Consider the following 25,314-nt stretch of genomic DNA (forward strand, 5'->3'; position numbering starts at 1 on the left):
GCTCACATGTATTCAACACTCTTATTCATCTGGAGTAAAATGTGAAATTCCTCCTAGGAATTCCTCTGATGCTGCTAACCAAATATTTTTGTACCATTAAAAACCAATAATGACAACACCACTTGAAGTTACTTGGCAGCGGGGAAACCCACATACTGTTGTTTCTTGCTCTCCCTTTTTTTGTCTCACATAATGTAAGCTGTTTGGATGAAATAAACAAAGACTTTAATTAGATAGCAGTTAGGACCATCATGAAATGTCATAAAATTTCAATGTTTGTGAAGCTAAGAATTTGTGTAAATAACAGGCATTAGACAAATCTCAGAAACATTTGTACTTGTCTGAAGTTATAATTGCCTCTGTAAAAGTTATCTTCCAAAGTTGTAAAAGACTCTGGTTTGTTAAAAGCCATGAAGTTGATAAAGCAGTTTAGAAATGTTGGCAAACATGAACATTTGATTTGTAAATGTGCAATCCTGTGCAGTATTTTGGTCCAAAATCTTTTGGTGGAAAGGAAAAATTCTGATATGTACCCTACGCTAATTCTTAGACTTTTGTTGTGACTAAGCTTCCAAACCACTGATTGATGGGAGGAAAAAAAAATGTTGAATTCACTCCTTGTGTTGACGTTTGAATTTAGACGTCACTGAATGATTCTCTTCCTGAATATGTGCCAGCATTCACTGTTTTATCTTGCACACCTAAAGTTTGTTCAAAATAGGAATGCTTTGGAATTTTAAAACAAATAATTTTGAAGGTTAATTTGACTTTCTCCCCCCTCACATGGTACCAACACGGTTGGTTCAGTCAGCTAAAACTCATTGAATAAATGAGGAAAAGTCAAGGAAACTGGTTATCTAGAGTCCCACACACATCCATACATACCCTCATGCACAAGCCTAGAGTTTTTTGAATGGATTATTTTTCGACTAATAGTTAATAAACATACCTACCTACAGGGATATTGTATCAAATCAAAAACCTAACACATGTAAAGCACTATTCAAACCTCAAAGTACTGTATGAATGCTAGCTATTATTAAAAACCTAAGAAATTAGAGTATTTTTGAGAAGGAAGTGACAGTTCTCTGTCAAGACAGAGCGTGAAGCCCTTCTATGTGTCAGGGTAGAGACAGAGAATGACAGCTGGAAGAGCAGCAAAATAATAAAGTAGGCAAATGTGCAAAAGAAAAGGCCAAGAAGGGGAAATCTTTAGCTGGCTACTGGAAACTGCTACTGTTTTCTCTGCAGTCTGTTTCTTCAAACAGATCTGCTTCAAGGGAGTTCAGCTGTACAGACTAGATGAGGTCAGAGACCAATAAATTTGAAGAGTTGGTGATGGAAGAATTAACATAATGAAGAAAAAAATATACCCCCAAAACCCCAGTATGTTGGTACTGGAAACATTTAAGCAGTTAATCAATCAGCAAGCCTTTATTCAGTGCTTATTCTGTACTAGACACTGCCACTGTGTAGTAAACACTGGGGACACAAAGCAAAAACAAATACAGTACCTGCCCTCAGAGGGCTTACCTTTTAATTGGGAAGACATAAATAGGTTCATAAATTGGTTCTTATAAGTAGAATATGGAGTAGATGGAAAATAGCATTGGAGAAAAGTCACTAACAACTATTGGGAGACAAGGAAAAGCTTCCCTGGGGGAGGTTGCCTTTGCAGATTCTTAAAGGAAGCCAATTCAATTACCAAGTTGTTGACTAAGCTTGAGGATCAGTAAGTGGTCTTGCTTGAAAAGAGCTATGTAGATTAAAAGGAAAGAAACTGATTTTAAATAAAAACAGGAAGACTATCTTAATAAAAAAATGTGTACCAAAAGGATGAATAGAAGAAAATGATAGCAATCTTCATATCAATGAATAAGGGACTTAAATACTTATTGAATGAAACTGTCTTGAAATTGGAAGAAAGAAAAATAATAATAATTGTAAACAACTAGAGAGTGTGAGGCAGCTAGATAGCTTAGTGAATAGAGCTCTGGGCCTGGAGTCAGGAAGACATGAGTTCAAATTTGGCCTCATGTACTTACTAGCTGAGTGATCTTGGGCAAGTCACTTAATCTCTGTTTGTCTTAATCCATTGGAAAAGGGAATGGAAAGCCACTCTAGTATCCTTGCCAAGAAATCCCCATGGACAGTATGGTGGTGGTGGGGGGCAGCAGCTAGGTGGTGCAGTGGATAAAGCACCAGCCCTGGAGTCAGGAGGACCTGAGTTCAAATCCAGCCTCAGACACTTGGTACTTACTAGCTGTGTGACCCTGGGCAAGGCACTTAACCCTTATTGCCCTGCCAAAAAAAAAAAAGTGGCAGTATGGTCCATGGGGTCACAAAGAGTCAGATATGACATAAAGAATGTGTGGCTGGGGCAGCTAGATGGCTAGGGGCAGCTAGATGGCACAGTGGTTAAAGCACCGGCCCTGGATTCAGGAGTACCTGAATTCAAATCCGGCCTCAGACACTTGACACTTACTAGCTGTGTGACCCTGGGCAAGTCACTTGACCCCAATTGCCTCACTAAAAAAAAAAAAAAAGAATGTGTGGCTTTTATAATCAGTCTGTCTGGAGGTCATTATGCCAAGTTCCTTGACACAAATAATAATAATAATACTAATAATACTAATAATGTGTTAAAAGATGTGAGGTACAGGAGAATCTTTACAATATAAGAATAGCTCTGTCCATATTTCAAGATATGGCTCTTGAGACATTAATAAAAATAAACAAGGGATGATATTAACTAAGTCCCTGGTAGCACAAAAATTAGATGCCAATAGATGATTTTTCAAGTATCCACAGTACACAAAGGAAAAGTTTACTCTGCAAATAACCAGAGATCTTACACCCAATGATATTTATTACAGTGATTTGGAATGAAAAAGATGAGAATGGAAAAAAAGAGAAAGAGAATTAAAAGCAAGAACAAAAATGCCTACAACATGCTGCCAGGCAAAGAGAACTGATGGTGAAAGATTTTTAACTAAATCTATATTCTTTGTACTTCTGGCCCATGGACATTAGAAAAGCACCCTGGGTATGGAATTTATTCCCTTTAGAGCTGGGAAATGATTCACAAGCTTTTTCTAAAGATTTGTAGGACATCAAAGTTTTATTACCTCAGTTTAGACAGCAAAAAAGGTAAGGGAGGAATGAAAAAAAAGAGAGGAAGGGGAACCTTTACTTATAGTTAACTTGTAGAACTTTACTTTCTTTTCTATTTCAAGTTTGAAAATAAATACTGCATTTAAAGATTAGCAAATTATTTCATTGTGTTGGAGGTATACTGGTTTAGATCCTAGCTTCTTAATGTGGGTCACATCTGTGAATGGGCTTGTGTAACTGAATGTAGGGATCATGAAAAATTTGGCAACAGTAAAAGGTTATATAATCCATGTTATATACCTCTGTATCCCACATCATGTAAAAATTTCTTGGGTTTAAAGGGGTCCTGAGTGGAATAAGTTTAAGAAGCCTTGTTCTAGATAATTCAATAGAAAGAGTTTGGATTATGTTTGCTAAAGGAATGGTCTATCTTGTTCTTCAGTCATTTTTCAGTCATGTCCAACTTTTTGTGACCCCATTTGGGGTTTTCTTGGCAAAGATACTGGAGTGATTTGCCATTTCCTTCTCTAGTTCATTTTACATATGAGGAAACTGAGGTAAACAGGGTTAGGTGACTTTTTCAAGGTCATACAGCTACTACATGTCTGAAGGCAGATTTGAACTCAGGAAGATGAGTCTTCCTGACTCCAGGTCTGGTACTCTATCCACTGTGCCATCTAGCTGCCCTTCAAAGGCCTTATCTTACTCTTATTAAAAGAAGTGAGGATATTGTCTAATCATTGAATTTAAATGTCAAGATATTGATGCAAGGAATTCAAAAGGCGAGAGGTATTGCTCTAATAATTGATAAAAAATATAATCTCATTTGAAGGCCAAGGACTTGAAACTTATTCTAATTGATGTATCTCTGTTAAGAACAAATAGATTAGGGGCAGCTAGGTGGCACAGTGGATAGAGTACCGGCCCTGGAGTCAGGAGGACCTGAGTTCAAATCCGGCCTCAGACACTTGACACTTACTAGCTGTGTGACCCTGGGCAAGTCACTTAAACCCAATTGCCCCCCACACAAAAAAAATAACAAATAGATCAACAGACCATTAATATTGTGATCCTAATATTCACTGAAGAACAGTGGATCATCGGAGGAAGGAAATTAAATATAGTAATGAATGAAGAGATGAATAAATCCTCTCCATATATAACTCCTAAGCTACAGAGACTCCATTTGTGAATATTTGTACACCCTGTACTCTCCCAGGAATCACTATGGTTTAGTGGATGGGGAACCACACATTGGGGTGTAGAAGAACTCGGCGCCAAGAGGTGTGTGTGTGTGTGTGTGTGTGTGTGTGTGTGTGTGTGTGTGTGTGTAAGAGAAAGACAGACAGAGACAGACCGACAGACATAGTGGCTTTGTGACCCTTAGCAAATGACTTAATTAATCTCTTTCCAGACAGCTGGAAAACACAGAATCCAACTGTTAGGAACTATACTTTTAGATAGTCAAGACGATGGCAGCTAGTGCTGGACTTGGAGTCAGAAAGACTTGAATTCAAACCCTGCTTCAGGCACTAATTAGCTATGTATAAGCTACATATACAATATACTATATACATATACAATCTCTCCTAGCCTCAGGTTTCTCATCTATAAAATGGGGATAGTAATGACATCTACCTTTTAGAGTTGTTGTGATGGTCAAATGAGGTATGTAAAAAAATAAAAGTATGTAAAATACATTTCAACCCTCAAAACACTATATAAATGCTACCTATCATGCTCATCTCTATTACGCTTTAATTTAATCCATTTCTTCAAGTTTGATTATTATCAACTAAAATAGGAACAGTAATGGATTCAGACCTGCCTTTTCTGCAGGCATTTTCAGAATTCAGAGGATGATGAGTGGTCTCGATTGGAGGTTTAACAATTCAGTCTTGTTCAGTAGTGGCAGAGCTTTTAGCAATAATTACCAATTCCTTTGACTTTACTTCTTTATGTGGGGTCCTGTAGGACATTGTTTCGGGTTTTTTTTAAGGAACAACTAGAGGAAAGTGTATCTGTGTGGCCTATCTTGAAAAGCAAAAAAAAAAATACACAAAAATATTTATACATGTATACATATGTTTATATATATGTGTATACATATGTTTATATATGTGTGTATACATGCATATATATATATGTATATATATAATTTTTGCAAGTAGAAGTCACTAGTATGTGAACATAAAATAACTGGAGACCAGGAGGTTTATAGAAAACTGAGGAAGGATAGATAATTTGATTTAATAGAGATGGTTGCATTAGCAAAACACAACTATTTGTAGCAGGGTCTTTTTTAAGGGTAAAAATTTGGTGAATGGAACTTCAACATAGCTTAAAATAGATCCAACAAATATTCCATACAAAGTTAAAATGTAATAGATGAATTTGTGAACTGTTATGCTATCTGAAGATCAGCCAAGTGGATCATTTTATAGAGGGCCAGGCCTGTAGTCAGAAGGATTCATCCTCCTGAGCTCAATTATGGCCTCAGACAAACTTACTGGCTGTGGAACCCTGGACAAGTCACTTAGACCTGTTTGCCTCAGTTTCCCCTTCTGTAAAATGAGCAGGAGAAGGAAATGGGAAGCCACTCTGATATATTTGCTTCCCCTCAAAACAAAAACAAAAACAAACCCTAAATGGGGTTATGAAGAGTTAGACGACAGTAAAACTGTTGAACAACAACAAATGCTATTTGTTTCTCCTCAGACCTATTGCAATCATTTGAAGGTGAGATATTTTCTAGAGTCTCATTTAAATGGAAAACTGGTATTCTCAGAAACTTTTCAATTACTGGGTCATTCTAAAGGAACTAGGGAAAGACATTAAAAATGGAAGAAAGAAACAAAGAGCTAAAATGACAGCAAGATGAAATGGGTTTACTTCAAAATTTAACAGCCATTTATTCATTGTCATTTGAATAGATGGAAAATTTTCTACTCAAGGTCAGAACCACCCTTCCTATTCTTGCTCAAATTGGACAGATACCTTGTTTCCTAAGTATTATAGACTATACCATTATGTAAACAAAACTTAATTGTTTAATTGAAATTTGTTTTTCCCCATGTACACAATACTTTGTAAAAGAAACTTAAACACAAAAAAGTAAATATAGATCTTTGGTCTTTGCAAATACTGTGCCTGTCAAGAGGCATTGTGCATACTACAGAATCAGTCACACAAAATTGGAATTTGTAGTGATGTATCTGTTTAGTGATGATGTATCTGTCATTTCTATGACATTTAAATTTAAACACATGATGAGATATTGGAGACAATCTGTAATAAACATTTTCTGAGTTTTTATTTGTGTTTTTTAATTGTATAAAAAGTCATCTTATAGATTTTAAAGTTATATCACATTCACTATCCAAATGTCATGACTAGCAGAGTTAGGTAATTAAGATACTTTAAATTCTATTTCTATTACAGATATTAATATTGCACTTGCTCAAATCCATATATTATTTAGGGAAAGAAAAAGCCCAACATATTAGTGGATCTCATGAGACACAAAACTCGAATAAAGGAATGTTGGTAATCTTAAATCTTAATACACCTATTGTGTGAAAGCTATTTTAAGACTGGCTAACTTTCCATATGATAATCACCAGTACCTGAATAGCTATAGAAGTTTACCTGGATAACAATAAAAGCCCAATATACTGGGGATTACTTGTTGGAATGAATCAATATGATGGATGACACAGAAATATATTGGGACACTATTCTGTCCATAGTTTGGACACTATTAAGCCGAAACAATTACTCTGTATGTGGGACAGATAGAAAATTGAATGAAAATGAAAATGGTCACAAAGTTAGTTTATGGCTTAATGAAGCTATCCATTTATAATCTTGAGCCTAGTTAGCTTGACATTAACAAAGCCATGATTTTGGATTTCTGTATCCATATCACACATCAAGTCCACACTCAATTGTCAGTGAGATATAGTAGAAAAATCGTGGTGTTGGGTGTTATGAGAGAGCTGAATTCTCATCCTAGTTCCCCTTTATTTCTGTAAGAGGGTGGTGAATTCCTTTATCTCTCTGGTCCTCAGTATCTTCATCTATAAAATAAGAGGTTTAGACTAGGGCTTCTTAAACTTTTTCCACTCACAACCCTTTTTTGCCCAGGAAATTTTTACATGACCCCAGGTATATAAAATAGGTATACATAACCTTTTACTGCTGCCAAATTTTTTGTAACTCCCACATTCAGTTATGAGATCCCATTAGGGGTTGGAACCCACAGTAAGAATCTTTGGCTTAGACTAGAAGATTTTAAAGGTTCCTTCGAAGTATATTCTTCTATAGGATAATGTCTGCATTTATTTTGTTATGTTTTGTTCATACTTGGAAATTCCTTGGTTTAGGTCACTAAAGGTGAGGATATTCCCTTTACTAATGCATAAGTCTACTGTTGTGTAATTTATAATCTTAAGGAGTTGCCTCAGGACTGATAAGTGACTTGATAATTTATGTATACATGTAAAAAATACATGATAATTATTTAAGTGCACACATAGAAAATACATACAGATCTTGTGCCTTCCATGAATTTGTAAAGCCTAATTTATGTTTTCCCTTCTTATCTCACCATCTTTAGGAATTGCTGGTTCCATTTGAGGAGAGGTTCTCCCTACTATATTTGACCTTTCCTGATCCCCTGGGTATCTAGGCTCACTCTCTGCCTCACGCCCCCCCCCCCCCCATACCTGCATTGTATATATTTATTATTTACTTCTCTGTTTATCTGTTATATGCCAAGGTAGAATGTAAACTTTTTGAGGCTAGGTACTATTTCCTTTTTAACTTTTATCTCTAGCACTTAGCATAGTATAAGCAGTTAATAAATTCTTGTTGACTTCATTTGAATTGTTTGCTTGAGGTTATAATAAACAAAAACGTTATTATTATGTTGCTGTTGTCTGTCCTTCATTCTCAAAGAGGACCACAATATTGGGGTGATGTCATAACTCCTACTGAATTGGATTTGAGTGAGGAAGGTCTGTGCAAGGTCATCAACCTCACTCTCTCCTTCAGAGCCATCTGGGTCCAGTAGCAAGATATACATCAGGACAACTGGAGATGGCCCTGGATGTTTAAGGCAATTTGGGTTAAGTGACTTGCAAGGCACAAGAAAATACCAGGAATAGACTCTCATAGCATTTACAAATCTTATCATTAGCTTAGAAAATACCCAGTCCTTTTATAAATTATTTAACCTTGAAGAAGGATATAAATGCTACCACAATATTCTTTGATTGTATTTGAGATATATATATATATAATTTATGTATATGTTTATATCCATGACACAAATAGAATTTTAAGGTTTATAAAATGTTTTATATACATCATCACATTCGCATTTCATGATGTAAAAGCAGAATGAAAAATTGAGGTAGTGGATATGTGAACTTAATATCTTAATTCTTAATTATTATATATGCATGATATTGCCCATATATGACGTAGGACAGTTATGTTTATAATGACAATTTTGTAGATTCTCAGGGTCTAGGTAAAAATATTCTTAATATAGAGCCATGAAAAATAAACAGCATCTGCATACTGAAAATAGAGCAAAATCTCTCTCTCCCTCTTTTTTTTTTTAGTGCATTTAACCTGAAATCACAAGGTACAGGCAGTGGTTTCCAAACTTTATGTGGTGATGCCGATTAAAAAAAAAATACAGCACATTTCTCTTTTCATAAAAAGATTCAGAGATAGCTTAGCTCATATTTTATTGAAAAAAAGTTTTAAAAATAATTTTTATAACATGAATATTGATCATAAAACATCATAGCACATAAATATTTATTGAGAAATAGAACACAATTTATATTAGCAAAGAGATTACAGGAATTTATTACTGGGATAATAGACTATGACCAGGTGTGATTTATGCCAGGATTGCAGGGCTGGTTCAATATTAGGAAAACTATCAAGATAATAGATTACATCAAAAATAAAGCTAACTGAAATCATATGATTATCTCAATAGATGTAGAAAATGCTTTTGACAAAATACAGCACTCATTTTTATTAAAAACACTAGAGAGGGGGCAGCTAGGTGGCGCAGTGGATAAAGCACTGGCCCTGGAGTCAGGAGTACCTGAGTTCAAATCCGGCCTCAGACACTTAACACATACTAGCTGTGTGACCCTGGGCAAGTCACTTAACCCCAATTGCCTCACTAAAAAAAAAAAAAAAAGGCAGAGAGAAAAACACTAGAGGGGGCAGCTAGGTGGTGTAGTGGATAAAGCACAGGTCCTAGTTTCAAGAGGACCTGAGTTCAAATCCAGCCTCAGACACTTGACACTTACTAGCTGTGTGACCTTGGGCAAGTCACTTAACCCTCATTGCCCTGCAAAAAAGAAAAAAAAAACACTAGAGAACATAGAAACAAATGGAGCTTTCCTTAAAATGATAAGTATCTACCTAAAACCATCAGCAAGCATTATATGTAATAGGGATAAGTTAGAGGCATTCCTGATAAGATTAGGGGTGAAACAGGGATGTCCCTCATCACCTCTATTATTCAATATTGTACTAGAAATGTTAACTTTAGTAATAGAGAAGAAAAAAGAAATCGAAGGAATTAGAATAGGCAAGGAGGAAATAAAACTTTCACTTTTTGCAGATATGATGGTATACTTAGAGAATCCTAGAGAACCAACTAAAAAATTACTCAAAACAATTAACAATTTTAGCAACATTACAGGATGTAAAATAAACCCAAATAAAACTTCAGCATTTCTAATATGACCAAAAATATGCAACAGCAAGACATAGAAAGAGAAATTCCATTTAAAATAACTATAGACAATATAAAATATTTGAAAGTCCACCTGCCAAGGCAAACCCAGGAACTATATGAACACAATTACAAAATACTTTTCACACCAATAAAATCAGATCTAAATAATTGGAAAATTATCATCTACTCATGGGTATACCAAGCTAATATAATAAAAATGACAATTCTACTTAAATTAATTTACTTATTTTGTGCCATACCAATCAAACTACCTAAAATATTTTTATATAGCTAGTAAAATTATAACAAAATACATCTGGAAGAACAAAAGATCAAGAATATGAAGGAAAATAATGAAAAAAAAATATGCACAAGAAGGTAGACCACCTATACCAAATCTAAAACTATACTATAAAGCAACAGTCATCAAAACTATTTGCTGCTGGCTAAGAAATAGAGTGGTGGATCAGTGGAGTGGGTTGGGCACAGGAGACACAGTAGTAAATGACTATAAAAATAATCTACTATTTGATGAACCCAAAGACTCCAGCTTTGGGAATATTCGACAAAAACTGCTGGGAAAACTGGAAGATAGTATGGCAGAAACTAGGCATAGACCAACATCTTACACCAATACCAAAATAAGGTCAAAATGGGTACACAATTTAGACATAAAGGGTGATACCTTAGGTAAATTAGGAGAGGAAAGAATAGTTTACCTCTCAGATCTATGGAGAGGGGAAGAACTTATAACCAAACAAGATAGAGAATATTATGAAATGCAAAATTGATGATTTTGATTACATTAAATGAAAAGGTTTTTGTACAAACAGAAGCAATACAGTCAAGATTAGAAAGGAAAGCAGAAAGCTGTGAAACAATTTTTAAGCCAGTGTTGTTGATGAAGGCCTCATTTCTAAGAGAACTGAATCAAATTTATAAGAATATAAGTCATTTCCTAATTGAGAAATGGTCAAAGGATATGAACAGGCAGTTTTCAGATGAAGAAATCAAAGTTAACTATTGCCATATGAAAAAATGTTCTCAATCACTATTGATTAGAGAAATGCAAATTAAAACAACTCTGAGTTACCACCTCACATCTGTGAGATTAGTTAATATGACAAAAAAGGAAAATAATAAATTTAAGATGTGGAAAAATTGAGAGGATATAATTTGGGGGGAGCGGGGCAATGAGGGTTAAGTAACTTGCCCAGGGTCACACAGCTAGTAAGTGTCAAGTGTCTGATATCAGATTTGAACTCAGGTCCTTCTGAATCCAGGGCTGGTGTTTTATCCACTGCACCACCTAGCTGCCCTGAAAAATTGGAACACTAATGCATTGTTGATGGAGTTATGAACTGATTCAACCATTTGAGAGAACAATTTCCCAAAGGGATCATATAAAATGGAAAAGGACCAACATGTACAAAAATATTTCTAGCAGTAATCTTTGTGGTGGCAAAGAATTGCAAATTGAGGGGATGCCTATCAACTGGGGAATGGCTGAACAAGTTGTGGTATATGAATGTAATGGAACACTATTGTGCTATAGGAAATGATGAGCCGGCAGATTTCAGAAAAACCTGGAAAGACTTAAGTGAACTGATGCTGAATGAAGTGAACAGAACCAGTAGAATATTGTACATGGTAGCAGCAACGTTGTATGATGATCAACTGTGAAAGACAATTCTCAAGGACTCATGATGGAAAATGCTCTCCCCATCCAGAAAAATAACTGTGTGATCTGAATGCAGATGGAACCATATTATTTTTACTTTTTTTTTTTTAGGTTTTTCCTCTTTGTTCCGATTCTTCTTTCACAAGATGACTAATGTGGAAATATGTTTGATGTGATTTTTATATATATATATATGTCCCTATCTCAGATTGTTTTCTGTCTTGGGGGGGAGGAGAGAGAAAAATTTGGAACTCAAAATAAATATAACAGATTTTAATATTATAATTTATAAATAATAACCACAATATTATTATGCAATGAATGGGTTTACTTTTCAGCATAGTTTCTCAAGGCATTGTCTCATTGATGATACTGCCACTCAATTTTTTTTCAACCATGAATTGAGGTTGGCAGCTGAGTGACAGGTACAGAAGAAAATCCTGTGTCATAAAAATGTTATGAATGGTAGCAAAGGGGGCAGCTAGGTGGCCCAATGGATAAAGCACCGCCCCTGTATTCAGGAGTACCTGAGTTCAAAATCTGGCCTCAGACACTTGACACTAGCTGTGTGACCCTGGGCAAGTCACTTAACCTCCATTGCCCTGCCCCCCCCCCAAAAAAATGAATGGTAGCAAAATTGGTATTGCTTTGTTTTATAAAGCAGAGAGCTCTTTATCATCTACAGCAAAATTTTGTGAGGTTTTGGTTTCAAATGTTTGTTTTGATATACTATCACAAGAAGAATTTGCTAACCATTCTTGTTCACATGAAGTAGGGCAAAATGTATTATATTTGTCCATGGCCAATGGATCCTTATCCATTCTCATCTAAAAACCATCCAAGTCTTTGGTGGCTTTGATTTGATCTTTGATTTCATTGGATGGTGATGATGATGACATTTATACAGGACTTTAAAAGTTTGCAAAGAAGGGGGCAGTTAGGTGGCATAGTGAATAAAACAGTGGCCCTGGATTCAGGAGGACCTGAGTTCAAATCTGGCCTCCAGACACTTGACACTTACTAGCTGTGTGACCCTGGGCAAGTCACTTAACCCCCATTGTCCTGCCAAAAAAAAAGTTTGCAAAGAGCTTTACAAATATTATCTCATTGTATCCCCTTAGCAACTCGGACAGTTAGGTGCTATTAATACTCCAATTTTGCAGATGAATTAACTGAAGTAGAGAGATTGAGTGACTTGTTCTGGGTCACACTGCTAGTTAAGTTTCTGAGGCCAAATTTAAACTTTGATTTTCCTGACTCCAAGCCAGGGCTCTGGCTCCTGAGCCATTTAGCTACTTGTTGGATGTATTGATTTGAAAGATGTAATAAAGTGTCCCAAAAATTTTGGCCATTGTTTTGTGCCCATTATTCACCACTGTGTAGGTCTCCCAATGTCCCACAAGTGAGGCATGCTACAGAGTTTTGAAAACTCTTGTCTAAGACTGTGTAACATTTGTTTAACAACTGGCTTTCCAGGGGAAAATGTACACACAATTTACTTTAAAGTTTAACTTGTACTTATTTATACAAAAATATTTATAGCATCTTTTTGTGGTGTCTAATAATTGGAAATCAAAAGAATGCCCATCAATTGGGGAATGGCTAAATAAGCTGTGGTATATGATGGTGATGGAATATTATATTGTTCTATAAGAAATGTCAAGCATGATGATTTAAAAAAGGCCTGGAAAGACTTGAACAGAACGAAGAGAACGTTGTGTACAGAGTATTGTTTGATGAAGAACTGTGAATGACTTAACTGTTCTCAGCAATGCAATGATCCAAAATAATCCCAAAGGGCTAATGATGAAGCATACTATCCACCTACAAAGAACAGACTGAAGCATGATATTTTTCTTTTTCTTTCATTTTTTTCTTATTCAATTTTTCCTATGCAAAACGACTAATGTTCTACATAATTGCACATGTATGACCCACATCTGATTGCATACCACCTCAGCGAGGGGTAGGAGAGAGAGAGAAAGAGGGATAAAATATTTATTATTAAGAAAAAAATGTTTAACTTGCATTATTAACATTTTCTCAGTTATTTTCTTAAGTCTAAACAGTAAATAAAATAATAAATAAAGCCCTGATTGGCATTTGCCAATTTCTAAGGTGAAAATGCTTACACTGAAAATTGAACCATCAGCTTTAACTGGTATAATGAGTTGTCTCCTGCATACCCTTGGAAGAAATGGTAATATTGAGACTTGGGTGATAGACTGTTTTAACTCCACCATCTAGCTCTCTAATGTCAGTGTTTGTTATTACAAAATTTTTTATGGAAGCATCTTTATCCTTTGCAAAAACAGCAAGGAAATGCTATTGATACCTAAAGCAGGAAGAATAAAAACAGAAAGAAAAATACAGACCAATTTCATTAATAAATATGGATTCAAAAATCCAAAATAAAAAACTATCTAGGAGATTATAACAACATATTACAAAGATTATACATTATGATCAAGTAAGGTTTATACCAGGAATGCAGGGATGGGTTAACATAAGGAAAATTATTAACATAATCGATTATATCAACAATAAAAGAAACAAAAATCATGATTATATCAATAAATGCAGGAAAAGCTTTTGATAAAGTACCTCACTCATTTCTATTAAAATTAAAAATATAAGTATAAATGTATTTTTTCTTAAATTGACAAAACAATTCCATCAGCAAGGGTCATTTGTAATAGGGATAGGCTAGAAGTCTTCTCAGTGAGAACAGGTGTGAAACAAACATGCCCACTGTCACCAATATTATTCAGTGTTGTATTAGAAATCCTAGCAATAACAATAAGAGAAGAAAAATAAATAGAAGGAATCAGAATGGGAAATAAGATAATAAAACTATCTGCTGACTAATTAGAACTAATTGCTCAACATGAGATTATATATATGGTGCAATTGTGTAATCAAAATTTTAAAATGCCTTTCTTGGAAATATTTTCTATTTAATGGCAAGCTTTTCTTTTGACCTTTTACCTTTTACCTTAGACTTGTATGTGAAACCCTATTCATGTTGTTAAGTAAAACTCCCTCCAATTCCCCACCTGGAGTTTTCTTCCCACTTTTCCTAAAATGAATCCAGGCAGGACATATATGACTATGGCTATGAATAGACATGTGTACCAATACTCAGGCTTTGTGTACAATAACAAAAGTAAGAATCACTGGGTCAGAATGTTAAAAAAAAACATTTTTGCTGTTTAGGTGATCACACCAAGAAGGGAAGCTTACCTAAAATGATCATAATGTTATTTAAAATTTATTCCAGGTTCATGTTTAATAAATGGAATTCATTCTTCAAAACCAAGATAATTCAGTAAGTATTTATTTAGCACTCATGTGTAGCACTGAACTAGTCATTGATGCTTACCCTTTAGAAGCTTGTCACCCTTTTGGAGAAGACAAGACTTGCACATAAATCAACATTTATATGTGCTGAAAAAATCCAAAGATAGATAATGATAAAGGTCCTGCTCTCAAGGACCTTCCAAGTGAGTTAACAAATGATAAGATTTGTAGATGCTTGTAAAGGTCTTGTCCTCATCTTTTCTCTTGCTTAATAGTGGTTTTGTTTTAGATGGGATAGGGATTGGATTTACTATTTCATTAACTTTTGATATAGAAAACTGGAGGAGGAAACACCTACCTATGTATGTATGTTGGTACCTTCTCTGCAACCTTCTTAATTCGTAGAGAATATACTTAGAGCCCTGAGAAGGTTGAATGAGTAGCCCAGGGTCCCACAGCCAGTGTGTATTAGAGATAAGAATTGATCTTTGGCCCTTTTGTCTCTGACACCAACTTGCCATATGCCATACATGTCATTAGGAAGATAGTACTTAAACACATTTTAAAGATCTGTGATTTTGTTAGTGATGATACCAAGTCTGACATTTGTTGTGCCTGACACACTGCACATCTTGCTCCAGTCTGGTGACAAAACTCTCTAAACCTAGCTAACCTGGTCTTTAGTGGAAAAAAATTTTGTCCAGAGTTCATTCTTTTTTAAAAAATAGATTTTTGGGGGCAGCTAGGTGGCGCAGTGGATGGAGCACCAGCCCTGGATTCAGGAGGACCTGAGTTCAAAGCCGGCCTCAGACACTTGACACTTACTAGCTGTGTGACCCTGGGCAAGTCACTTAACCCTCATTGCCCAGCAAAAAACCAACCAAACAAACAAACAAATAGATTTTTATTGGTATTCATTCCTTCTCTGACTGCCTTCCCTTATAGCAAAGATCTTTTTTTCCCCTAAAAGAACAAAAAAGATAGCAAAACTAATCAATATATTTTTAAAAATCAGGTTATAGTCAATGTCTAACATTCACTCTCCACCTCTACCTCTACTTTTTTTTGTACCCCCAGCATTGCTTTATTTTGTTGACACTGGCTATGATTAATATCGTATTACTTGAACAAGCTGTATTGTTTATTTCATTTGTTGATGGGGCTATCTGTTACTCCCTACAAATCATACTCCAAATTATTTCTCATCAGACCAAGTGTGAAAATGAATGTTTTCCCCTGCATTCTTAAAGTAATACTTTAAACTATGTGAGAAGGGTTTGGAATGCTTACAAGTCATACGTTTTAGGGTATACATTCTATCTTGCTGCAACATAGTAGGTAGGGCATTAGTTAATGAGACTACTTTGCAGGGTGTGCTGGTACTTTTAGCCCGTGTTCTTTGCCTACTTCCCTGCCATAGTAGATGGATTACAGTGGCAAGACATTGAAGTAAGAGTTAGAAGACTTAAGTACTAGTCTTGACTCTATCATAGTTAACTTTGATCAGCCTCTCTTCTGTCATTTGTAAAATGGGGACACAATTTCTCTGCCAACTTGACTTGATTGTTGCAAGATTCAGATCTTCTAACAAATTCAAATTGCATTGGATGTCAAAATGCTTTGAAAACAGTCAAGTACTATGGAAATAGATATATGGCATTATTTGGCCTGTGTCTGAAGAAAGTTCCATGTTTTTAATCTTAAAAACGAACAAATCTATGATTTCACTGGTGGAAGGGCCCGACAGAAGAATTTTCTCCCCCAGTGCATATGGAACCATCTCTGCAACTTACAGTCTTAGAAAATTATCAGGGGAACTGAAAAGATAATCTTGGGACAATGATGGAATGATACATTTAGTATTAAAATGATGTGATTTTACTCAATTTTATGGCTCTCATTTTTAAACAGCTTGATACTATGATACTTAAAGAGGTTTTCTCCATGCTGATACAAGATTTGAGCACATGAGTTCTACCAGCTGTGATGTGCTTGTTTACAATAACATGAAATTGTAATAGTTTCAACAATGTTGAACAACAACTAAATGCAATTTTAGGAATGGTAGAGATTTGTAGTTTTCTGCTTTGAAAAGTCATTGAACCTAAAAGTCTAGTTAAGGTTTCAAAATTGGTGAAAGTTGATGTAGTATCCCTTCCTAAAGAAAAAGTCAAACTTTGTTTACAAATGAATCTAAATTCAGTGTTATGAAAATACTGCAGCTTTGTGGTGTAAACCGCGTCTACTGATGTGTGCTTGTATTGATTCTCAGTGAATTGTGGATTACGTTAAAAATAGCAAGTGCTAACCTTGATATAAATATTTTCATATTTGCATCATAAGTATGAGAATTTGCACTTTGAGTGTAAGCATTTCATAAATATTAATCAATTAAACTACAGCACACTTCAGTGATCAAGATATTGTAAATCAGTCTTTTGAATAAGGACAAAAATTTGCCAGTCGTCCCCCATCCTGCTTGAATTTTCCCTGCCTATCCTTTGCACAACCAAAATGAAAAACAAACCAACCCACAAACAAACCAAAAAACCAAACAAAAAACAACCCCAATATTCTTTATTATTATTTAGGCATACGTTTCTGGTTTTGCGCAGAGAGATAGTTTTGAATCTCTAGAACAGTAAAATGAGGCTTACACTGCATGAAAGGTGTTTAACAATTTTGACCATTTTTGAAGCAGTGTACTAAATCAAATAAAATAGTTGACCTGTGGATCTATTCAAAATGATTATTTGTATACACAACCCTAAGGGTAGATTGACCTTAGTTACATTGTGGTAAAGGATGAAAAGTTGGTAAAGTGGGTTGAAAAAGAACTTGATACATATCTCCTGTTAATCATCATTATTAGTAAGAGACAAATAGAATGCAAGATAGCTGCTTGTAAACATGCTCTCTAACACCATGGGATGGCTTCAGTTCAGTTTAATGTAAGCATTTATTAAGCATCTAATATATACAAAATAATGGGTGTTTTTAGGTCATGGGGTTACAGAGAAAAAGCTGAAAGGTATCTTCACCTTCACAGAGCCTGCAGGGGTGAAAGTATGTGTGTGAGGGAGGGAATTACAGTATTTTCACAAATAAGTTTAATACAAGGTAATTTAAGGACGAGGAGAACACTAATATCCAGGCAGACCTGTGGTAGTCTTTTAAAGCCTCTTGACACCTCAGAATAATGTTTTTATATGCATAAAGTAAAATGCGTAGGATTACAAAAGAACTTATTACATTGAAATATAGTCATTGAGGAGGCAGCTAGGTGGCACGGTGGAGAGAGCATAGGCCCTGGATTCAGGAGTACCTGAGTTCAAATCCGGCCTCAGACACTTGACACTTAATAGCTGTGTGACCTTGGGCAAGTAACTTAACCCCCATTGCCCCACAAAAACAAACAATCAAACTAATTTTTAAAAAGAAGAGAAAAGAAATATAGTCATTGAAATAATGGAAAAAAAAACAACCAACTAAGTTCATGGACCACAGATTAAGAACCTGGGATCTAGAAGCATCAGAAAAGGCTTCCTAGAAGGAGGTAGCACCTAAATTGAGCCTTAAACTCATTAGTTTAAAGGGCTAGAAGTGAGGCAGGGAGTGCATTTGTAGTATGGAGATTGGGGAAGAAATACTGGATTTTGGCAACAGCCAGGAGTCTAGTTTACTGAAATGTAGAGTTTGTATAGGCGAATAATGTGAAATAAATCTGGAAAGGTAGACTATGGCTAGCCTGATGGATTTTAAATGCCAAGTTAAAGAATCTGCATTTTGGCCTAGAAGCAAAAGGGAACCACTGAAGATAAAACACATGAGCTAAGTGATGGTGTACACATCCCCAAATGGAAAAAGTGACTCTAAGTAAAAATAAATGAATGAATAATTTTTGCCTTTCCCCAATTAAACATGACAGAACTTGTATTTCAGAGGATAAAAAAATATAATTCTAGACTTCTGCAGACTGTAGATCTGCTTTCAGAAATACTGTATAAAATTGATAAAGTTTCCTTACACACACACACACACACACACACACACACACACCCACTCCATTCCGCTATTCTGTTGTGCATGGAAATCATATCCCATATAATCAGAGATTCAGAGATGACAATTATATAATCCAGTCCCCTTATTGTATAGATGAAGAAACTAAGGCCCAAATAAGTTGTGGTTTACCTAAGGTTATACAGGTATTAATTGAAAGAATCTGAACTTGATTCCAAGTCTTCTGTCTCCAAAGTCAGCCATTTTTCATTGCCCAATGTTATAACTCTGTTACCAGTATTCTATAAAATCGAATGGAAACAGTTTTTGCCAAATGAGAAAACCAATCTTTGAGGCATTATACACAAACACACATCTATACACATATAAAATATATACAAATACATACATATACATATGTGTAAGTTCTTATTCCTATTTTTAAAAAAAGTTAAAAAAAAAAGGATTGAAAAATAGATTCCATATCACATGCCTTGTGGTCAGTCTGCTCTCATTTCTAGGGTTCTTTCCAATAGTGTAAATTTGGTGTCAAGATATTGGAAGTTTCCCTAGGGCGAAGTGAAGTGGAAATATTAACAATTGTTGGTAGCTACCCTCATATCCCTTTATCCCCAAGTTTACCCCCACCTACTATTTTTTCCTTGAGATTTTTTTTCCTTTTTCAAATATACAAACAATTACCTCAGTTCTCCACTTGACTTTGCCCTTGGGGTGAGGGAGGGGTTTGGGGAGGGAGGAAGAATACAAGACCTGGTAAAATGATGTATTCTACTGCTTTCCCAGTAGGGATTTCTTTGGTTCTGTAACCAAAAAGCAAACAAACAAACCCAAAAACAAAACCACAAAAAGGGACTTAATGTCCCCTCTCTCCAAAGGCCAAATGAGAGAACTTTGTGTAACTCCATTACTCTACACCAATCATACCATATTTGAGAATTTGGGAAATTCTGCCTCTGTAAGCCCAAGTTTCCATTACTATAACAGTAACCATAGCCAAAACAAATGAATAAAATAAAACAAAATACCTGGTTCACAGAGAAAACCCCTGGAAGTGTTAAGAGAGAATACAAAGTGTATTTTTTTAATTATTGGGGCTAATACATATATCCATACATACATATGTTTGTGTGTGTGTGTGTGTGTGTGTGTGTGTGTGTGTGTAATAATGGCTATTGCACCCGTTTTGGCAGTAGGTACTTATTATTAATTAATATTAAAAATTAGTAAAGTATTGACCGTGTTGTATTTAACACAAGCAGGAGGAAAGCCCCAGCATCATTTTGTCTCTCAGAGAGCACATGGCCTACCAACATACCCTGTTCTAAGAGGAGAACACTCACCAATCAACAAATTGATCTAGGAAGCTAAGAACACCAAGATGCCAGTGACCCTCTTGTGGTCTTGGCTTTTATCCTCTTTTGATAGAGGTGGGTCATTACACACTAATCAAAGTTAATTGGCTAGCAACATTTAATTCCATTGGTCGACATGACTCGAGGGTGGTCCTTATTAAAATGATCTCTACAGATGACATCAGGGGAAGTATCCAAATGACTACCTCCTGAATTGCTCAAAGCAATTTAGGTGTGGTATAATCCCATTAGTTCCCTGAACTAGACAAAAGAGTCTGTCTCCATTCCTATTGTACACTTGGGGCTGGCCCTGAACAAGAGTAAAACTTCTTCCTAAGAATTGACCTTTCTGAAGTGGGGGGAGAAAAGTGATCTGTGGGTCCCCCAGAAATTCATTATTAATAATTATTTTTCTCATAGAAGAAATGAGGAAGTGATGTAGAGAAAGGGAAGAAAATGGGGGGAGGGGTTAGGGAAGAAGAAACATACATGTAAGTTATTAACTAAAGTATTGCTAAGGGAAAAACCAGAGAGAGACAAAAACAACCATCAAGGTTAAAAAAAAAAAAGCACAAAATTGAAAATAATAATCAAACTAGTAGTTAAGCATCTGATTCCAATTAAGTATATACAGTAATTATTTCTTTGAAACAAACATTTAAATGGTCATATAAAATGAGATGATATTTGTAATGTACTTAGTATAGGGCCTAACACATGATAGGTGCTTAATAAATGCTTGTTTTCTTCCTCTCTTCATGTTGAACTTCATATGAAGTTTTTGTTGTGGGATCATAAGGTCCTGGGGCATAGTGGATAAATTGCTGGACCTTGAGCCAGGAAGGCTCATCTTCCTGAATTCAAATCTGGCCTCAGACACTTACTAGTTATGTGACCCTGGGCAAGTCACTTAGCCTTGTTTGCCTCAGATTCTTCATCCGTAAAATGAACCGGAGAAGGAAATGGCAAAACACTCTGCTCTTTTTATTGAGAGAACCCTTTATGGGGTCATAAAGAGTCAGACATGACTAAAATACAATTGAACAAGAGCAACATAGGGTCCCATTAATAGAATAAAACAATTAAAATTTTTATTTATAATTATAAATCTAACAATATATTCAAATGCAAATTTAATAAGCATTTTCTGCAAAGAGCAGTGTGCTGGTAGCTAGGGGTAATGCAAAACTTAAAGTATGTTATGGAACTTATGTTCTCGTTTATGACACAAAGATATGTATAACATAAAATAACACATGATAAGTCAATATGCTGGTAAATAGAGTGCTATTTAATGTCTAAAGGGGGCAGATTCAGTGCCAGCTTTGTTTAGGAGGGAGGAAGGTAGAAAATAGAGAAGCCTTTGTAGAGAAAGTGGCCATTTTTGTGGCTTTATAGGATAGACAGGAATTTAACAAGTGAAGAATGAATTGGAAAAAGGCATTTTAGGCTTCATACAAGCAGAAGGCAATGTGATAAGAAATCATGGGCCAATCCTGAGACCAGTAAAGAACTGATTTAGCCCACAACATGGAACATGTAGAGAGGAGTGGCAGACTGAAAAGGCAGAGGGGTACTAGACTGGATGACTTAAAAGGCTAGTGTAAGAAATAGTAGGCAATAGGAAACCATTGCAAGATTTTTAGAATAGGATTCATATAACTAGGGAAGTTACCTGACAATGGCGAGGAGATAGGGCAGGCAGAAAACCCACAAAGGAGGTGCTTATAGTAGACCAGTTGTAATGAGGGCTCTTAACGAGGGAGGTAGCAGTGAGAATAGAGAGAAGAGGTATGAATGTGGGAGAGACTGTTGGATTTAGAATTGGGAGGACTTTTTGTCACTGATGGGATATGAGAAATAAGGATGAGGGAAAAGTTAAAAAATAATGATGGTGTATCAAACATGAGGTGTTGGACAATTGATGGTACTGACAGAAATAGCAAAATCAGAAGGAGGATCAGATTTTGGGGGAAATAATAGAAATAATAAACTCTTTATTGGGCATGTTGAAATTTTGGTACCATTGGGACATCTAGATGGACATGTCTTGTAGGCATTTACCAGCTAGTATTTATATAGTCCTTTTTGATTTGCAAAACGTCTCATTTGAGCTTCACAACAACCCTGGGAGATAGATACTGTTATTATTCCCATTTTATGGATAAGAAAACTGGGGTATATATATAGATTAAGTGACTGGCTAATAAATGTCTGAGGCTAGATTTGAACTCGGGTCTTCCTGACTTCTGTTCCAGTGCTATTGCCACATAGTTGCCTTCATTTGGGACTTTGAGAGTCTTTTTACTTCTAGTCATAGTTTCCTCATCTATAGAATGGAGACCATATCAATTGTAGTGTCTACATCACAGGGTTGTTGTGATTATTAAAGGAGGTAGAATTTGAACCTACACCTTGACTCCCAAGTTCAGCAATCTATTTATTCTGTTACCATGCCTCACTTATAGTGGTTAATAGGGAAAGAGTTACTTTCCCTTTGCTTGTTTTTCTGCCTCACTAATTCTCTGGGGAAAAGTGAATAGAGTCCAGGACTTGGAGTCAGGAAGAACTGTTTCAATCCAGCTTCAGGTACTTATTTGCTTTGGGATTTGTTTGTTTGTTTGTTTTTTAGGCAATCAGGGTTAAGTGAATTGCCCAGGCTCACACAGCTAGTAAGTGACAGAGGCCAGATTTGAACTCATCCTTCTGACTCCAAGGCTAGTGCTCTATCTGCTGCACCACCTAGCTGCCCCTTCTTATTAGCATTGTGACCCTAGGCAAGTCATTTAACCATTCTCAAACTCAGTTTCTTCATCTCTTAAGTGGGTGATGATGATGATTTCTTTTGATCCTCGTAGTAAGCTTATGATGTCAGTGCTATTACTATCCCCATTATTCATAGAAGGAGGGAAAGTGATTTGCCCAGGATTAAGGTGGGTGGGTGTCTGAAGCAGGATATGAATTGAGGTCTTTCAAATTTCCTAGTCTATCTAGCACTCAATCCACTAGGCCACTTAGCTGCCTTAGGGTATAATAATTCTGAGGGTACCTGCCTAACTGTGTTGTTGTAAAGATCAAATGAGATTATGTGAAGTGTTTTGCAATCCTTAGTGTGCTTAAATACATCTCACATTATTGTAATTATTATTGTATTAAATCTGGCAGATGGAAAGTTGTAGCCAGTTCAAAACATTTGTGCCCATAAAACTTAACTATCCATCCATACAGATCTTCCTGGTTTTTACTGTTCCTGCCCAATTGGACAATAACTACAGCTTGGGGACTGTAGTCAGTGACTTACTCTTCATTCTTTCCTCTTCTGACATCCTTCTGGTTGTTTGTGAGCATCACATCTTTTCCTATCTCCTTTGAGGCAAATAATATGTTGGAAGGAAAAACAAACACTACTTAAGACCATATCACCAAAAGTTACTTACCTTATTATATACAGGGCTACCCTCTAAGGGTAATGGAAAAAGAAGGGCTGCAGAAGGAGGAGGGCTTCAGAACATATAATGAGGTGACAACCCTTTGCAATATTTTGCTTTGGGGCTCAGAGTTTAAATTTGTGCTACTACTTAGGTAAAAAGCTTTGTCTTAAAACATCCTGTCCAGGTACCTCAATTTTCATCAACATTTATTAAAGGCCTTTTGATAAATGATTTAGGAGAGAGGTTCTCAACCTGGTATCTGTGACCCTTTTTAAAAATATGTACATGTCTGTCTGTCTATCAATTTATCTAGATATGTATCTTTGTTGTTGTTGGTCAGTTGTTTTTCAGCTGTGATGGATTCTTCATGACCACATTTGGGGTTTTCTTGGCAAAGATACTGGAGTAGTTTGGCATTTCCATCTCCAGCTCATTTTGCAGATGAAGAAACTGAGGCAAACAGGATTAAGTAACTTGCCCAGGGTCCCACAGCTTGGAAGTGTCTGAGGGCAGACTTGAATTCAGGAAAATGAGTCTTCCTGATTCCAGGCCCAGCACTCTATCCACTGTACCATCTATACACAGTATAGAAATTACACTCATATATCTTTTTTTTTTTTAATTAAAATTTTTTTTTTTTTACAAACAAGGCAATTTATTAGTGGATCCGGTGTGGTCTGTCCTAATGTTTCTTGTTGGCAGTGGCCACCTGTCTGGCAATTCTGTCCAGGTCTCTCTGTTCCTGAGGTGTCAACTTCCGCCCCCATCCTGGTTCTTCTCTAGCATCTTGAGGCCTTCCAGGGCCTGCAGGACCCTCCAGGCCACACTCTTGGAGCCTCTGCTAAAGTGACTGGGCATGACCCCGTTGCACTGGCTCCTGCCATAGATCTTGGTCATGGATCCCACCCCTGCCCTGCCTTGGAGGTACAAGTGGCGGGTGGTGGAGGCAGCCCAGGTGTAGAAACAGTTCTCGTCATAGGGCGCCAGCTCCTTGTGTTTGGCCAGCTTGACTGTGTCCACCCATTCAGGGACTTTCAGCTTCCCTGACTTTTTCAGGAAGGCAGCCAGGACCTGGATGAACTCCTGCTGGTTTACGTCCTTCATGGTGACTCCGGGCATCGTTCAGGCTCCGTGTGGCCAGTTAGGGGAAAGCTGTAGTCATATATCTTTATATCAGTTTCTGTATAGAGATATAAAGAGAGAGTTATAGAGATATATAACAGAGGTAAGAATTATAGACAAACATTTCTACAGATAGAATAGGTAGATAATTTTATTTAAATTGGTTTTCTTTGTAATCATACATATTCTGTTTTATAAATTTTAAAACATAAGAAGGGGTCTATAGTCTTCACCAGATTGTCTGAAGGAGTCCATGACATGCACATACACACAAAGTTAAAAACTTCTGCTCAAGAAGGTTCAAACCTCCTTATCATATACATATTCCTATTTTCTACTGCTTTTGTCCCAGTAACATAGTTTTTATTTAATATGCCTTATGGAAAAACTGAAATAGAAAAAATTTGGTACATTAATGAAGCCCTCTTGACCAGTAGTTTTCTCTAATGACTAATACAGTTTAATTGTTCTAGTTTAGACCTAGATTTGGAACAGGGTTGGAACTAGATTTTAAAT

General features: G+C 36.0%; 2 protein-coding genes across 3 annotated transcripts in view; one reads left to right on the plus strand and one right to left on the minus strand.

Moving 5' to 3' along the window:
* Positions 1-25,314, plus strand: part of PRKD1 (protein kinase D1) — a 432,388-nt gene that overhangs the window by 15,620 nt on the left and 391,454 nt on the right. The window lies entirely within an intron of this gene.
* LOC122742560 (40S ribosomal protein S19-like) lies at positions 24,427-24,795 on the minus strand. The gene has a single exon (XM_043986866.1). The coding sequence runs from the start codon at positions 24,793-24,795 to the stop codon at positions 24,427-24,429; it is 369 nt and encodes a 122-aa protein (XP_043842801.1).

The sequence above is a fragment of the Dromiciops gliroides genome, chromosome 2 (genome assembly GCF_019393635.1).
Source record: "Dromiciops gliroides isolate mDroGli1 chromosome 2, mDroGli1.pri, whole genome shotgun sequence".
Taxonomy (NCBI): Eukaryota; Metazoa; Chordata; class Mammalia; order Microbiotheria; family Microbiotheriidae; genus Dromiciops; species Dromiciops gliroides.

What these genes read in the sequence shown, in the direction of transcription:
- LOC122742560 (XM_043986866.1), bottom strand. Translation starts at nt 24,795, where the DNA reads ATGCCCGGAGTCACCATGAAGGACGTAAACCAGCAGGAGTTCATCCAG.